This window comes from Phytophthora parasitica, assembly GCF_000247585.1.
Source record: "Phytophthora parasitica INRA-310 unplaced genomic scaffold supercont2.38, whole genome shotgun sequence".
In the NCBI taxonomy this organism is placed as follows: domain Eukaryota; phylum Oomycota; class Peronosporomycetes; order Peronosporales; family Peronosporaceae; genus Phytophthora; species Phytophthora nicotianae.
This window is the reverse complement of record NW_008649024.1, coordinates 109,507-126,408: the sequence shown is the minus strand read 5'-3', so window position 1 is coordinate 126,408 and position 16,902 is coordinate 109,507. Positions and strand designations below refer to the sequence as shown.

Below are 16,902 nucleotides of genomic sequence, written 5' to 3'. Positions count from 1 at the left end.
TAGCCGAATCGATCCATTGCTGCGGCAAGACGTTTGCCAGAATCGTCTTTGAGAATGCTAGCGTGGACAAATTCCATACTAACACCCTCAAGCTCCAGCATTCGCTTGAACGCGCTGATAGCGGTGGCGCGTGCCTTTTGCGTGTTTGTTGGTACAAAAGCTGAGAGGCTCATGTGCGTGTCTTTTCTCTTTTTGAAAAGTGGTCAACGAATGGCTGTCTACCAACGTCCTTTTCACCTGTCCTACTTTAGAATTAGGCCTAGTTGTAAGAACCGTTTGAATATATTCAGAACATTTTTTTGACTTCATGTTTGTATCGAGATATACATAATTTGGCTGAGCTTCCGACAAATATTTGTCGGAAATTGTCGGAAGCTGTACACCTAGCCCTAAACAAAATCATTGGCTGAAACTCAGGAGAGGCAAGATATGATAGGCTAATATTCACAATTGAGTAGCAACTGAGCAAATCTGTAGAACTATCTGTCGGAAAGATCACTATATCCATCCTTATAGTTATCATTTCGACATAGGTCCCGAAAATCACGGGAAAAATAATATAATAAATAATTTTAGAATTGTATTGACGGAATAACGGATTATTGGAATCCGCCGCTCTCCGTAAATATGATTGTGTACATACAATAGTATTGGACTTTTACCACGTTTCTGGAACGAAATGCTCAGGAAAACATTTTTATGGTCATTTTAATCATGTTTTGCGATTACACCTCAATAGAAAATCTGAGGTCCTATTTACCGCAAAATGGTTAAACTTTTAGCTGTTGTGCCAAGGTTTGGTGCTGCCATCCTCAGCGACATGCTCGAGCTATCGTAGCGGTACTTCTGCGTAGTACATCGAACCATCTCATTGCTGGCCACTGTTTCCACGTATCACCTTCGGTCACGCACGTGAGTGCTGCTTCTTTCAAAGCTTTGCATGCAGCACCCCGCTCCACTTTACTGTAGAACACTCCATTTCCGCCACAAACCGACTCCTCTGGACTGTTGTTCTTTAGCACGCGTCATCCTCACAGTGTCATCTTCACGACCGCACGAGTCCACGAACCCACTGCTCGTTGGCCCCCACACTTCAATTTGCAACGCGATGTCCATTCCAGATACGCGATCTTCTGTGGAAACGGGCGATGGCTGGACGCCTCTATCCATGAACATGACTCTGAAATACACAAAGCTCAGTTGTGGTATAACTGCAATTCCACCTTTGGACATCAACCGCAGAGTCTCTCGCCATCTCGCTGTGGCTCGGAGTCAGACGGATTTACTCCGGGTTCTCAAGGAGGAAGGTCTGGCTGTTGTCGATGCACGGAATGCTAAAACGTATGCGACGGTTTTGGTCCTGGCAGCAGAGAGGGGTCACACAAGCAACGTTCGCTGTCTGCTGGATCGAGGGGTTAGTGTCGATGCCCAAAACTCAGAAAGGAGCAGTGCACTGCAGGTATCTGCTAGAGCTGGGCGGTTGGAAGTTGTTGAGCTACTGCTGAATGCTGGAGCTGCAATGAATGGGAGTGACAACAATTCCTGGACACCGTTGATGCTGGCGATTCGAGAGGGACACGCCGATGTTGTGCAGGCTTTAGTGGGTCGACGCGCATCACTCGAGATGCGAAATAATAAGGGCGGGACGCCTCTAAGTATTGCAGTGCAATGTGGTCGTGTGGCGGCCGCTCGGCTGCTTCTAAGTGCCGGTGCCAAGGTGGATACGATGGATAATGAGGGTATGACCCCGTTGATGTTCGCCTCGAGGAACGGACAACTCGCGTTGGTGGAGCTTCTAGTCACTAGAGGAGCGAGTCTAGAATTGCACTGCAAGTCTGGTCATACTGCACTGCATCTCGCAGCAGGGAACGGACGACTAGAAGTCGTCCGAGAGCTGCTGAGTGCAGGGGCAGACTTGACGGCTCGTGATCAGGTCACTGGATTAACACCGCTAATGTACGCAGCAGCTCAGGGCCACGCCTACATTGTGGAAGATCTGTTGCCATTGTCATTCCAGCGCGAGGTCGACGCAGTAGAGAACAAGAGCAAAGAAGGATGTACAGCTCTGTATTTGGCTGCGTCGAAACAACACAAAGCTGTGTGTGAATTGCTGCTGGACGCAGGCAGAGCTGCTGTGGATGCAGCAGAGTGGAGGGGATATACGCCACTCATGGCTGCTGCTAAAAGAGGATTTGCGGACATTGTTCAGGTGCTGCTGAGTCGTGGAGCCACTGTCGAAGCTGTCAATAGAGATGGCAATCGAGCATTAGAGATCGCTGCCCGTAGCGGACGCACTGCAATCGTCCGACTCTTGCTGGAGAATGGAGCCTTTGTCGATGCACCAAATCGCACGCGTGGGTACACCGCGTTATCCACTGCTGCTCTGTGTGGCCACATTGAAGTTGCTCATTTGCTGTTGAGTCATGGAGCGCGTGTCGAAGCTAAAAGTTGTATTGGAGACACACCGCTTCTTCTCGCTGCAACTCGAGGGCGTCTCGATGTTGTGCGTGCGTTGCTTGCCCATGGTGCGTCACCGAACACAAAGAATGTGGTGGGGGAGACACCATTATCGCGGGCTGTTGCTGGGGGCTACGTGGAGATTGCAGCACTACTGCGAATCGCTGCAGGCACTCGAAGTCGAGGAGCTCTCAGCTCAGCTCAAGCTCGACAAGTTACCAGCCTCAGTTATGAATGTTTTATTTGATTAGTTTGTGTTTTTAATCGGCGTAAAAACAATTTGGCAGATATGTGGATACAGTATGACATTTGACGTCGAAATACCATAGTAAATTTGAAAATGTTAACAAACTTGTGCTTTGTCAAAATTTGACAAAGCAAAAGTTTGTTAACATTTTATGAAAGCCGATGGAGGACAGCTGGGACTTCCTGCTGCCCTGGTGTCATCAAGTCTCCCACCGTCTGCGGTATGTGAAGGGCGCACTAGAGGATGCGCCCGGGCAGCGTTTCCGTGGAATTGAAGTGGAACTGCCAAGTTTCCAGCCTTGGAGCGACGATGAGGAAGTGGTGGATGGGAAAACTCTGTGTCAAGACTTACGAGAGGCGCTGGGGCTGTTAGCAGCAGTTGCGCACGTTGACAATGCCGCGTACAAGAAATTGCTAGTGGAGAGTGGAAAATTGAAAGTGAGTAAGCAAGAGGAGCAATTCGAGGGGGAGGTCATGCCTCGATTTCAGTTGGCACTGGTTGGCAACGAAGTCGACAGTGATGGAGAACTCTTGAAAGGAATACTGGAATTTTGTGGAACGGAGCAATATTCCACTCAAAGTGCAGAATACAAGCGAACTCTGGTTAAAATTGCAGCTAGGAGCGGTAAGAAGTTGTGCATTGGATCGACGGAAATTGAGGTTCCGGTTACTGTCCAGTTGGGACCGTGGCTTACGCCGAGCAGTCAAGAGATGGTAGCGTATCTTCGAAAGGTGCAGGAGACAATTAGAACCATTCGGGCACAGTGGCAGCAGTATTGTGTTCGAGAGCACCCTCGCCTTAGTGTTGTGTTTGTGCTGGAATCCATTATGGTAGACGTGCGAGACATTAACATCAGCGGTGAATTGGCGGAGCTGGTAGAGAATCTCGCTCACGATGGTATTAGGATATCTGGATTGGCGTTGAGGCAGGAACTTGACTACCAGCTTACGTCGAATGAAAACTTAGAGAAAGCTCGGGAAACAGTAGGGAAGCTGGTGTTTGGATTGTTTGGAGGTACGAAGAAGACGGCTTTTGAAAGTGGAGAATTTGACTTTGAGGCGACTAGTATCACTGGGCCTCTTGCAGTTGAGTATGGACACGGCGACCAGCTCGCTCTTGCTTCTGTGCATTTTGACTGCGAGCCCATGCAGCAGTGGGTCTTTGAACGGATGTGCTCAGCTGTCGCGGTAAGCCAGACTACCAAGCATCTTTCAGTGGGATTGGAGCTGAACGATGGAGACAGTGATGATGACGGTGATTGGGCGCTTGGTCGCTGGAGGTGGCAGTGGATTATCTTTGCTTGCTTTTCGGAGAAAGCCCGGCTCCATTCACGACTTGAAAGCCTCACTCTTCACACTGCAGCGATCACTAACAAAGCTGTGGAGGCTATGGCTGCAGTACTGGCGTCTGATGCTCCAGAAGAAGATCTGCTCGGCTTGCCAAGGCATTTAAATGATGCGTCAATCGATATTTGCATTAAGGCTGGATCAACGATACAGTTGCTGTCGATGTCCCCATATGAAGAGCTCAATACGATCCATTCGTTTAAGTTGGAAAGGGAGATTTCGGGAGTGAGGCTACTAGGTGAAGTCGATGAACGTGGCTGGGTAATTGTCTTGATTCCCGGGTTCGGAAGATGCCAGGTGCGGCGCAAAACCTTAATCTTCAGAGAACTCACGCTTAAACCCAACGGATTGGCTGGCGTTACAACGCTTACGATCGAGTTCGGTGGAGATCCCGACCCAGAAGTCCTGCAAGGTCTGCTGTTACTTGTTGGTGCCTCGCTCACACATTTAACACTCGAGTTTGAGAGCTTCAATACTAGCGAGCTGGAAGGAATCGTAGCAAGTTGTCCGAATCTCGTCGAACTGGCTGTGTGCACTCATACTATCGAGATGCGCTTTAGCCTCCGCGACAGCAACTACCGGGACTTGTCGCTTGACCCCTCTTCACATTTTACGTTTACATCGGATATCATAGGGATCGCTGAAGCGCTTTGCGACTCTGAGAATCCACTTGCAAAATGTACACGACGTCTGCGCGTTCGAATGGATCAGAGAGCATTTTATCATCCGTACGACGAGTGCTATGCTGCTTTGTTGACGATGCTGGAGTTGAATCGCACACTGGAGTATCTGGACGTTGTTGTGCAGCGTCCTCACATGATGTACTATAACAAGCTGAAGTCGTACCACCTCAAGTCTCTCCCTGTGACGCATTCCGCTCTCTCGATGAAATGTAAGGCTGCGTTCTTGAGTGTCATGGGTACCAGACGTAGTGAACGCCGTGATACCAAAAAGAGGAGACAACTACCCCTGCCTGTACTTGACCAGCACGTGCTTGTTGGCATCTTCGAATACGCAGCAGCACATATAACTCGTCGAGTTTACTTCCGAGAGTATGATTTCTTCGAGACTGGACGCTTTTTCGTACCAATCTGACTCACATGATTAGATATCTGAGGGAATGAAGCGTTTACGTGTTGCGTCACGCCCTAGGTGATTACTTCTGAAGTACCTGCCTCCGTCAACGATGTGCATGAGAAAAAAAAAAACTGTTTCACAGCACATACAACTATGAAGGTGTTAAAATAAAAGAATGTGTTGTTGTGTTGCGAGTTCAACAATCTGCAAACGTTTTCGGATCCCGTGATACCTCGAAGTACATGTAGGATCCCCAAGAAAAGCAAATGCATTTTAGCTAAATACAGCACTACTAGTAGTTTTATTAAAAAAAATACGAGTAGTTTTGAGGTAGATTCTTTGTGTTGGGAGAAGATGAGTCTACAAACTACGAGTATTGTAACAAGTAGTATAAAATAGCGGTGTATTCAGCAGTGCTGTGCCGGTACCAATGAAATCAATGCTTGTTATGTAAAGCTCCAGCCTATCGTGACAATTGAAATACTCGAATAATATACCAGTTATACTCGATGGCGATAACTTGTTCCGTCGTGCACTTGTCCCGCCGTAATCTTGGTTGTATTTCGAAGTACACATGTCCACGAGTTCTCAAATCGACCCCATCTGAGGCTCAAGTTGTTGAGCCACTTCGTTCGGAATCAAAACATTAAGATAAAGTAAACTCGATCAACGATTCAAAGCCTCCAGGAAGAGCCATAACCGGCTCACTTCACTTGCGACGCGATCACTTGCCAACGCGCTGATTCCACGTCTCAGTCATTCCGCTTTTTGCTGCTTACAACACACCGCTATCCAAGAATCGCTGAGACTTTTAAACGGATCATGAAGATTGTTTCCACGCTTGCTGCTGCCTCAATTGCACTTGGAGTTGTCGCTGCCGACACTGCCGTCGAATGTCAGTTTATCGTCGGTCAAGGAGAGGCCCCTGCTGTAACGAAGGCGTACACAACCGGCGTTCGCCTCACACCTGATGGCACCAATTTCTGCGGTGGTGTCCTCATCACGCCCACCCACGTGCTTACCACTGCACACTGCACCAGTCTGCAGGAGGCCAGGTTCGTGTCAGTGGGTTCGCACTTCAACAGCGGCACGGAGGATGGCGAGCAGATCGAGGTTGATCATGCTGAGAACCACACGAACTACAACTTCAGTACCGGCTCGTACGACTTTGCTTTGCTGACGCTCGTGAAGCCCAGTGGCATCACCCCACTCATTCTTCCTAAGGCGGACGACTCTGACATTACTCCGAACATGCAGGCTAATGCCATGAGCTGGAATGACAAAACCCACCAGTTCCAGAATATCGTCATGGAGTTGATGGGCAACGAGGAATGCGAGGCGTCTTTCAGTGTGGACAACTCGTCCGTGTGTGCTGCTAGCAAGGACTCGTGCATTGGCGGTATGGGCAGCCCATTGGTAAAAGATAATGGCCAGGGAGACGTGGATGACGTCCTCATTGGTTTGGTGAATCGGGAGTCCAACTGCGATGCCACTGGAACTCCTAACGTGTTTTCGCGTGTGTCGACTGCTATTGAATGGATTAAGTCCGTCACTGGAGTTCATTAAGATCATTACCGTGTCCTACGTTTATCATGGGCGGCATCTCTGCTTGGTTGCATAACAGCATACCCACAATTCATTGAATACAACTCTGCTCTTCTTAGATGTATTTTCCTTGTCAAATAAAAATTGATCTCTACATCTGTACCAAGAAATTTGAAATTAAACTGTTAAGTTCGCAAAATCAAACTTAAATATTTGGCTAGCACTTGACCAAATTTAAAAGTACATTTCAATGGAAATTAATGACATTATTTTTTATATTTAAATAAAACTATTGTGATGACTGTAAATCCCAAACTTAAATTAATTGCGGAAGAAATTAATTTTACTAGTAAATGGTAGTTGACAGAGGAATGAAGGAGTTGGGACTTCCTGTGCTGGTTTGCGGTGCGATATGAGAGTTCTTGAGCATGTGTCTGAACATCTCTTTCGCGGCATTGAGGTGGAGTTACCACGATTCGAGCCTCACAGTGACGAAGAAGAGGACGAGAACGACTGAACATCTCCACGCCAAGATTTACGAGAAGCGCGGGGGTGTTAGCAGCACCAGCGCACGCCGACAACGTAACATACATGAATTTACTCGTGGAGAATGGAAAACTGGAAGTGGTTACTCGAGAAGGGAGTTTGAAGGGGAGTTCAACGATTTCCTTTGGGACTGCTCGATGTCGGACTGGATAGAGTTTTTCAAAACTCTTGAAAGGTATCATTATTATGGGGTTTTGTGGGACGGAGTAGTACACCGCTCAAACCGCAGCTTGCAAAGCTGCGCTGGATAGAATTTTCAGCTATGAACGACGAGAAATTGTCGACGGAGATCAAGGTCAGTGAGTCCCAGTGACGGCAGAGATTGGGACGTAGTTCACAAATAGTAGCGACGAAATATGGCATATCTTCGCAACATGCAGGAGCCAGTCAGGACGGTTCGGACGCAAAGGCAACAATACACAGACCGGCAGAAGACCTAACTGAGAGTTGTGTTTGTGCTGCAATTTATGATGGCAGATCTATGAGGCATCAACATCCCCAACACTGTATCGGCAGAGCATGTTGCGAGCTTTACCTCCGCGACAGCAACCACCGGGACTTGTCGCTCGACTCCTCATCGATTGTTGTTTTACCAGGGACATCGTAGACATCGCTGAGGCGTTTTGCGAAATTGAAACCCCGTTAGCCAAGTGTACGCGACGTGTGCGAGTGCAGTCTATCATCCGTACGATGAGTGTTACGCTGCTCTCTGGAGAAGAATCGCACACTCGAGTATATTGACCAATTGTCTAACACGATGTATTTGAGCGACTTCAAGACACACCACTTTGAAGCTTTCCAATGGGCAAAACTGCGTTTATTGGGGGGGGGGGGATACAGGAAACGCCTGTACTCGACCAACATGCACTTGTGCGCATTTTCGAATTTGCTACTCCACATGCATCTTGCAGGACTTACTTCCGAGAAAGTGATTATTCGATACTCAACGCTATTACCGGTCAATTTGAGTAGCCCAACGTGAGTCGAAGGTTGATTTTTGTTGTGATCTCAACCACGGAGGCCACCTCCAGACTCAACAGGAGATAAACCAAGAACTGTCCGAAAGAGGCTTCCTGCAGGACGATCACTGATAAGTATCGGGAAGCTCAGGACAACAAAACTTCAGCTTGCACCGCTTCAATGTGTGATGGAGTAGTTTATACGTTCCACGTTTCAGGTAGGTTTTAAACTATCTATTCATAATGTACTACAGTTGAGCATTGTACTGGATATCGATGTACATGTAGTTAGGAATGTAGCCCTAGGAGAAACGTAATGAATGAAGATTTTACCCTTGAGTGGAGACGACACCGTCGCGGCGAACGTTGCTTTTCCTGGCATAGTACATGTATGCGACGAAGCAGATTGTCCAATCCTAAGCTTGATCGTGGGCACTGCTTGTGTGGTGACGGTGATGTTGATGTCGATATCGCAGCTAGACTTTCCACGATTTTTTAGGTGCAGCGAGAACCACATGAGCCCTATAGGCTAAGACATCCTCGTCGTGGGGGAGAGCAACAGCGTGAAATACCTATCAACACTGTAACGTGATAAAGTATCGCTATTATATAGAGAGGGGCGCCATTAAAGAAATGAGATCAAGCTGTTCGTGCTCACGGGCTGTAATGGTCCCACCTTAGAGAAATCCTGTCTGTGCGAAACGCCGTTACTGCCTTGTTGACTCCAGACCACCAACGAGACAGCAGACAAGGACAGCGAAATACACAGTAATGAGGTCAGCCTCCGAGTCCCCTAGGCTTGCCACGTCGGTCGTGGCGTTGAGCCATCTCTACAAAGACAAGAGTTGAAGGCATGGATATTTGACACGTCGTCCGGCGCGAAAAGATCTCGAAAAGTGAAAAGTGCTCACTCCCAGGACAAGGATGTGGACCGTGGGTTCAACGCCATCGTCATCGATGTGCCAGGACGGGAAAGGATTTTTTTCGCTGCTGTTTACGTCGGCACTTGCCCTCGATACCTTTGCACTTCCTACCCATCAAAAGTCAAGTCAAATTGTTGTTCGTCACCTCCATCCAGCTCATTCGCAACCGACGGAATCGATATATATCACGCAGTATGATTCCTTGCTGGCAACTCGTTTGCTTTGACAAGCTTGGTGCGTTTATGAGTCGTTGGACATGCACAGTGTTGCCCTCGGATTGGCTTTTCGGTTACCATGTTTCGACCATTACACACGCTGCCTATCAAATCCCACCTGTATGCTATCTGACAGTTTCTGATCTATGATTGGTAGAAAAACATCTCAGTCCCGTATTAAACAGTGCATTTCTCCATACTGTTTCTGTTTCGAGCAATACTCACTCTTTTTGAACCTGATCGGCCAGCTTGTCTCCCCCTCTTTGGAAGAAGCCACAAGCCAATTCTTACCCTTCAGGAGCGTGAAGGCAGTATACCCCCCAACTCTTATGATGAGTACAGTCACCGCCACGCAGACGGCGGCGGAGCAGGCCGAAGCCGAGGCGCAGCTGGCCTGGGAGCGCGAGATGGAGCTGGCCGTGCAGGGCCGCGGCCGCACGCGCAGTCGCTCCATCCTCGCGGACGACGAGGACGAGACGGAAGGAAGCGACCGCAGGAGACGCGGCACGGCGCTTCCCGACGATCTACCGGTTCCACAGAGCGCGGAGGACGCCGACAGACGTTCTAGAGCGCGTTGCTTTAGCTCACGCGAGGTTGGAGTGAGCGAGGACGACGCCGCGCGAGCCAGGAGGCGTAGTTGCTCGTTCTCGGCCCTGGAGCCGCCCAGAAACCTCGTGAGACACGATACAGAGACAGAGGAGGACGCCGAGAGTATGGCTAAGCGGGCTGCATCGCTGTCTAAGATCTACCTGGCGGGATCGGCCCCTGTGGACGTGTCCAAGCTGCAGGATGATAGTAAAATTGTGGGCGTTAAGAAAGTGGAGGTAGTCCAGCCCACTGGCGCGCTGTCCGCTGCAGCGTTGGACGCTCTGTCCGAGGGATTGCAGCTGTCCGTGGACAATAGTCCCATGCCTCCGTCTGGATACGGAGACGAGCAGCTCACGGAGGAGCAACTGGAGGAGAAGAAGATGGAGGAGGAGGAGGACCATAAGCTTAAGGCGGAGAAGCTCTCATCCAGGAGGTCACTCAGTGTAAGAGCCTCGTTGTTTAGAAACAAAATGTTCAAGAGCACATCGAGATTGCTGGGGAACTCGGAAGAGGGGGCCAAGTTGGAAGCGGCAAGAAATGTTGGACACAGAACGACAGGAGCAGAGAAGCTGACGAACGAGGTTACAGCAGATTCAGTCCCCGTGGCTCCGAAGAAGAGGCATAAATTGAAGCTTTTGCTGCTTGGAGATAGCGGTACGTTATTTTTTCGACGTGGGTGTGGAGTTTTGTGAGATACTGACCGTGTTTTTATGGGTTTAAAACGCAACAGGTGTCGGTAAAACCAGTTTGATGCGTGTATTCTCCGGTGACGAGTTCTCCGAGTCGATGCTGGCCACCGCTGGGTATGTATTGATGTTGATATGAAGATATGAACCCGATGGACGCATTTAACCTTTTTTTTATTTAATCTTGTTCAGTGTGGACTTCAAGCTCCGACATATTAACGTTGCGGACGAAGCGATTACTCTCCAGATCTGGGATACCGCAGGCCAAGAGCGCTTTCATCGCATCACTGCCAGTACGTTTGATGGCCTTGAAGTTGATATTGAGTTGACTTAAGTTTTCTAATACTTGGGCGGTTTTGTGTTGGCATTTTGCAGCATATTACAAGGGCGCAAACGGCATTGTCCTCGTGTACGATGTCAGCGATAGACGCAGCTTCGACAGTACGTGACTGGATAGACTTGTGAAGACCTTTTCGGGGTGATTTAGACTGATCGTAATTGTGTGATGCAGATGTTGGCTACTGGATGAACAACATTCGACAGTACTCGGCTCCGACGCAGATGCCTGCCATGCTGCTCGTAGGAAACAAGATCGATCTACCAAACCGCGTAGTGACGTTGGAGGAAGGTCAAGCAGCAGCGAGCCAGTATGGCTGCCGATTTATTGGTATGTCGATGAAATGCGTTATTATTATTTTCCTGATCCGGTCTAACTTGATCCTTTTCCCTGGTTTATCGCAGAAACGAGTGCCAAGACGTCAGAAAACACGAACGGCGCGCTCGAAACTATTGCGCGCGATGCTTACATGATCAGCGTTAACCGTAAGTGCATTCTTTTGATGTTCAGGCCCATTAGAGTTTTTTTTTCTAACTTTATGAAATTCTCTGCAGCCACTCTCACACAAAAAATATTGATGGACCGGGAGAAGACGCTGGCTGGCCGACGCAACAAGGAAAACTGCGTCATTCAGTAGAGATTCGCTCGCTGTTCTCGCATCTCTCTTCGCCGATATCATAACTAAAATATTGAGCGAAGTGACCAGGGAATGCTACCGATAAGGGGGTAGTCACGCACGGCCAGCAAGAGCACCCAATCCGATATTTAACCCGATTGTAGCGGATGGTTGACACCAAATATTAACAACTCGCAGCACAATCCTTTCTATTGATGTACCGGCGTTCTACTGCTGCTCTTGGTCTGATGATCGAGTCTCCACTCGAGAGCGCAGGAACTGTTCGGCCTCGGCTTTGCGCTCCGGATTGTTCATGACCTCCATGAATTCCCGAGTTTGACGTGCTCGGAGACGGTACGCAGTAGTGCAGAATAACCTGCAACAACATTAGATACGTGTACGGTGAGTTAAAGGACTTGGAGGTTATGTGAGACTTCTTCAGGTAAAATACCAGGTGCCACCGCCGACGACTCCGAACGCGCCTATGGCCCAGTCGCAGGACGAACGGATGCGTCTGCAGGTACGGAAACGGTGCGCACCGATGACACTGGCCACGGCAATGCCCCACATGAGACCAGTGCGGAAGCACGGAGGGTTCTTGAGCACCACGTCGGTGGAGGAGGAGGACGACATCTTGCCTGTGCTAATCAGTTTTTTTATTGAGAAAAATGTAATATTCGGTTAAAAATGACAAGAATGAACTTCCTCGATTTAGCGAATGTAACAAATATTACTAATGAGAGGATTTTTAAAATCTCTTTTTCGCTTTTGTTTAAGAAAGCACTTTTCACACAGAAACAAAATAAAGTTGCAGTCTTTGTACCAGACGTGGCATTCAGCCACGTTTCGACCGCTATGTGGGTTATGATAACGATAGAAAATGTACCATAAGCGCTGGGGATGCTTACGGCAGCAGCGCACGTCGACAACGCTGAGAACAGAAAGCTGGCGGTGAAGAATCAAGAGAAACAATTTGAGGGGAGTGGAATCGAGGAGTTCGTGCCTCAATTTCAGTTGGCAGAGATTATATCGCAGTCGATCGGAATATATATCGGTATTAGCGAGTTCTTGAATGGCAATCTGACCTATTGTAGATTGGGATAGTATTCTACTCCAAAGCTGCACTGGACACGATTGGAGCTGTGAACCGTGATGGATGGAGATAAAGGTCGCAGTGACAATGCAGGTGGTAAAAAGCACTACACGTTGCGACGGGATGCTGGTATATCTTCGAAGATCGCAGGAGATCGTTAGGACAGTTCGGGCTCTGTGGCAACAATACACTAACCGGGGGGAGACTCGACTGATGGTTGTATTTGTGTTGGAATCCGTGAAGGCGGGACTTGTTGAGAGTTTGGCCACCGATGACATTTGACTCTCACTCGAGTTGGATAACGAACTTAGTTACCCGTATACGTCGGATAAAAATTTAGAGGAAGCTGGGGAAACTGTTGGGAAGCTGTTGTTTGGTTTGTTTGGAGGCACGAAGAGGACAGCAGCACTTGGAAATGGTGTTGGCTAAGTACTGAACTTGAACAATAATGCTGACTGTGACGGTGGTGAGGGATGGAGACTGCGACCGGGGCCTTTATCGTTGGATGTGGCAGTAAATTGTCTTTGTCTGTTTCTCGAAGAAAGCTCGACTTCACTCTCGGCTTGAGAGTCTCGCTCTTTGCAATGTCGTGACTACTACCGAGGTTGTGGAAGCTATGACTGCAGTACTGGCGTCAGATACACCAGAAGATGGTCTGCTCGGCTTACCAAGGCATTTAAATGATGCACCAATTGATATTTACATTAAGACGGAGTCAACGATATAGTTGTTGCCCATACCCCCAAGTGGCTCTGTTGAAAAGAGAGATTTCGGCAGTGAGCCTGCTAAGTGTAGTCGATGCAAGTTATTGGATTGATGTGTTGATTCCTGCATTCGGAAGATGCGAGGTGGAGCGCGGAAGCTTGATCTACAGAGAACTCCCGCTTCAACCCAATAGATTTGGTGGTGTAACATCTCTTCCAAGCGAGTTCGGTACAGATCCCGACCCAGAAAGGTCTGCTATTACTTGTTGGAACTTCGTTTACACATTTAGTACTCGAGTTTGAGAGGCTCAACATAAGCGAGGTCCAAAATCTGATCGAGTTAGCCATAATATGGCATATTATGCACTTGTACCATTTGAAATGCTCTTTTGCCTCCGCGACAGCAACTATCGAGGTTTAGTGCTCAACTCCTCCTCGCATCTATCGTTAACATGGAATATTATTGGGATCGCTGGAGCGCTATGTGGCATTGAAAACCCGTTAGCCAGATGTGCTCGACGAATGCGAGTACGGTTGGCCAAAAGGTTGGGTACGGTTCTTATGATGAGTGCTATGCTGCTCTGTTGAAGATGCAGGAGACGAATCGGACTCTCGAATATCTTCATGTCGTTTGCCCAGTATGCTCACATGGTGGAGGATTGAAGCTGTTGAACAGATTTAATAATTTATTGATGAAGGAGGACGCCGAGTAACAGAAAGACGAGGTTTGAAGACTGCTGATTAGTCCACACACTTGTGCTATTGAGCTGGATAAATCGTGTTCACTCGCACTTCAAGGCGAAAACAGCGAGTGTGTACTCCAATACTCTATAGTCCTCATCTGCAGCCCCTCTGAAGCAACAAGACGGCAAGTTCAATCCTGCTGCAGCTGCTACGTACATGTGTGCGGGTTCATGGCCGTCCGAGGCGTCACCTCCGATCAAACCGTAAAACAAATCTACCATCAAACCTTGATCTCTACGACACCACCACGCAAAGGTTGACAATTGTAGCGACGACGCGACTGACTCAAGAGCACTCCTTCAATGACGATGTACATGTACACACCGAGGAGCTCTGCTTGCCACACTGCACATCTGGTGTTATCATAGCTTGATGGCAAGATGAGTCGGCGCTCATTTTCGCGGCATCGATCGCGCCCCATGGCAAGCGAATTCGTCGCCTAAAAAATTCCTAACCCATGTGAACGCGATCTTGGTGAGCGATCGAGCTAACGAACGTATAGCTAATACGACATGAACCCGGCCCTGGTTGGCTCATACGAGAAGATACTTCCGTTTGAATCTCGATTAGACAAGGGATACCTCGGCTGGAAGCCTTCGGAGCATCAGTCCAGCAGAGCGATGACTATCCTCGTCAGCAAAACATGAGGCTGTGTAATAACGTATCACCACTCCAGCCCGCGGATGCTCAGTCTGGTGCGACTAACGTTAGTAGTCGTCAACTACAGTACCAGCAGACTCTAATACATGCATTGCAGGCACATATAGTGTAGTATAGCAAGGCAATCAGGTGTTTGGGTCACTTGAAGTGGCGACACACTTTTTTTCCTGAAATTTAGATAACGAGACAAATCGTGAGTAATCTTCATGTCACCTACACCTTGGTGAAGACGAGTCCATGCACTGAAGCGCATCAAACACGGATGCGGTGAGTGCCTGTCTGCTTTCCTCACCAAAGCCCAGCCTCAGCAAGCCCCTCGATATAGCCACCGGCAGGCGGCGAAAGGCACGCGTTTACACTGGCGAACGAGAGATACAAGCCTCGTTACGAGGCGAATACGTAGCGGCGACTAAGCTCAACTTTCAGTTACTCTCGGCAACACCGGATCAGTTACTTTTTCTGATTCGCCTTTCTGCCTCGAAGATTGGTTGAAAAGCGTGCGAATCCACATTGCGATTGGTGCAAAGTTGCTGGCACGCCAGCTGTTTGAACACGGCTTCGGAAGAAAATTCGGAAATTTCCTCCCACATACAAAACACCAGTCAGAGCTCAGTACCACAACGCGACGACGAATCCCGCCCTCTCCCTTCTCCCGATGCTGGGCGCCTTTGCAGCGTGTGCGCCATTCCCTCTTTTCCTGTCAAAGAGACCTTCTCCTCCGCTCTCTCACTCTCCGGCGTAGACAAGAATGCAGTCGGCGGCGTACATTGCGGCCATCGCGGCCATGTTTGCGGCTGTCAAGGCCGAGTCCGGCTCGGGCCAGCCTGGCTACTGCAAGGACGACAAGTCGTGCGAGGACAACTACGTGTGCATCAGTGTGCAGACCACGCGCTCGGGCATCGAGGACGTCAAGCAGTGCCTGCCGTACCAGCAGGAGGGCGATGTGTGCTCCGGCACGTTCCCCGGACTGTGCCCGTCTTTCTCGACGTGGAAGACGGCCTTCCAGTCCATTAGCAGCGTCTGCGCCTACCAGCTGCCTTCGGGCACGGACCAGTGCCTGAACGGCTCTTTCTCGGGCTCGGACACTGCCGGCTACGTGTCGTGCATGGACATCACTGAGGGCTCTGGCTCAACCGCCGAGACTGTGGGTGTGATCTACGGCTGCGTCGACTTTGACGGCACCAACCTCCTGTTCGAGGAGGACTCGGACAACTGGGACCTGTCGGAGCAGATGAACTACACGGCCGTCATCAACGAAGGCTGCGTGAACCCTAATAACGCCGAAGACTCGGACGTTGTGTGCTCGGGCCGCGGCACGTGCTCCCCTTCGTCGTCGGGCTCCATGCAGTACATGTGCGAGTGCAACGTCGGCTACAACGGCACGTATTGCCAGAAGGTCGAGTCGAACAAGTGCACGCTCGAGTCCCAGTGCCAGGCCGGCACGTGCAACCTCACTACTCAGGAGTGCGAGTGTGACGAAGGCACCACTGGTGACCAGTGCGCCTACTGCGATCCCACGTCGTCCAAGGCTTGCAACGGCCACGGTACGTGCGTTGCTGCTACCAGCTCGTCCGCTGGCTCTGCTACCACCTCTGGTTCCACCACGGGCTCGATGACAACCGCCGGCACGGTGGACGCTGCTGGCTCGGACAGCTCGGCTGCTCGCTTCCTCATGGAGACTGTGGGCATGGCTTCGTCCTCGGGCAGTGGCAACGTGTGCGAATGCGAAGACGGCTACGCTGGCGACCAGTGCACGCGTAAGGTGGACTCGAGCTCCAGCGGCACCGGCAAGAAGAAGAAAAGCAGCGACTCGTCCTCTAGCGACGCCTCCTCGGTGGCCACCTCGATCGCCCTTGTGGCGTCGGCCTTCGTGGTTGCCCTCCTGAACTAGACGGCATCTGCAAAAAGTTTGCTAGCATCAGTGCGAGTTGAGTGTGTGTTTTGAGTAACGCTCATCATTTCTCACAAATGCATTTTTGCCTTTCCTTATTAAACCTTTTGTTAACTCTCCACATTCGTCTTACGCTTTTTCATGTTGATGGCACTGCCGAATACCGCGAATATCGCTGTAAATAACTCGTAAACTCGGTCGATGCGCGGAGATGGCGGTACCCAGCGACCTGATCGGCTTGTCACTTAGATGGCCAAAGTGCTCAAAT

At 49.5% G+C, this 16,902-nt stretch overlaps 8 protein-coding genes across 8 annotated transcripts; 7 read left to right on the top strand and 1 right to left on the bottom strand.

Moving 5' to 3' along the window:
• Nucleotides 1-1,108: 1,108 nt before the first annotated feature.
• On the top strand, nt 1,109-2,752 carry PPTG_13158 (hypothetical protein; the record flags this gene model as incomplete). The annotated part of the gene is made up of 1 exon (XM_008910583.1): nt 1,109-2,752. One exon carries the CDS (start codon nt 1,109-1,111, stop codon nt 2,702-2,704), a length of 1,596 nt encoding a protein of 531 aa, XP_008908831.1. The 3' UTR covers nt 2,705-2,752.
• A 52-nt stretch (nt 2,753-2,804) lies between these two features.
• On the top strand, nt 2,805-5,460 carry PPTG_13157 (hypothetical protein). The gene has a single exon (XM_008910582.1). It carries the CDS (start codon nt 2,866-2,868, stop codon nt 5,143-5,145), a length of 2,280 nt encoding a protein of 759 aa, XP_008908830.1. The 5' UTR covers nt 2,805-2,865; the 3' UTR covers nt 5,146-5,460.
• Nucleotides 5,461-5,949: 489 nt separating this feature from the next.
• Nucleotides 5,950-6,693, top strand: PPTG_13156 (hypothetical protein; the record flags this gene model as incomplete). Its single annotated transcript, XM_008910581.1, has 1 exon — nt 5,950-6,693. The coding sequence occupies one exon, from the start codon at nt 5,950-5,952 to the stop codon at nt 6,691-6,693; it is 744 nt and encodes a 247-aa protein (XP_008908829.1).
• A 900-nt stretch (nt 6,694-7,593) lies between these two features.
• PPTG_23430 (hypothetical protein) lies at nt 7,594-8,027 on the top strand. Its single transcript, XM_008910580.1, has 2 exons — nt 7,594-7,613; nt 7,696-8,027. The coding sequence occupies exon 2, from the start codon at nt 7,738-7,740 to the stop codon at nt 7,957-7,959; it is 222 nt and encodes a 73-aa protein (XP_008908828.1). The 5' UTR covers nt 7,594-7,613; nt 7,696-7,737; the 3' UTR covers nt 7,960-8,027.
• Nucleotides 8,028-9,527: 1,500 nt separating this feature from the next.
• On the top strand, nt 9,528-12,261 carry PPTG_13155 (hypothetical protein). The gene is made up of 7 exons (XM_008910578.1): nt 9,528-10,557; nt 10,634-10,706; nt 10,782-10,882; nt 10,965-11,030; nt 11,101-11,256; nt 11,331-11,411; nt 11,481-12,261. Exons 1-7 carry the CDS (start codon nt 9,645-9,647, stop codon nt 11,561-11,563), a joined length of 1,473 nt encoding a protein of 490 aa, XP_008908826.1. The 5' UTR covers nt 9,528-9,644; the 3' UTR covers nt 11,564-12,261.
• PPTG_13154 (hypothetical protein) lies at nt 11,427-12,217 on the bottom strand. Its single transcript, XM_008910579.1, has 2 exons — nt 11,994-12,217; nt 11,427-11,918 (listed from the first exon to the last, which is right to left on the bottom strand). Exons 1-2 carry the CDS (start codon nt 12,173-12,175, stop codon nt 11,771-11,773), a joined length of 330 nt encoding a protein of 109 aa, XP_008908827.1. The 5' UTR covers nt 12,176-12,217; the 3' UTR covers nt 11,427-11,770.
• An 86-nt stretch (nt 12,262-12,347) lies between the features above and the next one.
• Nucleotides 12,348-14,909, top strand: PPTG_23429 (hypothetical protein). The gene has a single exon (XM_008910577.1). It carries the CDS (start codon nt 13,316-13,318, stop codon nt 13,640-13,642), a length of 327 nt encoding a protein of 108 aa, XP_008908825.1. The 5' UTR covers nt 12,348-13,315; the 3' UTR covers nt 13,643-14,909.
• Nucleotides 14,910-14,962: 53 nt separating this feature from the next.
• On the top strand, nt 14,963-16,758 carry PPTG_13153 (hypothetical protein). The gene has a single exon (XM_008910576.1). It carries the CDS (start codon nt 15,492-15,494, stop codon nt 16,632-16,634), a length of 1,143 nt encoding a protein of 380 aa, XP_008908824.1. The 5' UTR covers nt 14,963-15,491; the 3' UTR covers nt 16,635-16,758.
• The last annotated feature ends 144 nt before the right edge of the window (nt 16,759-16,902 follow it).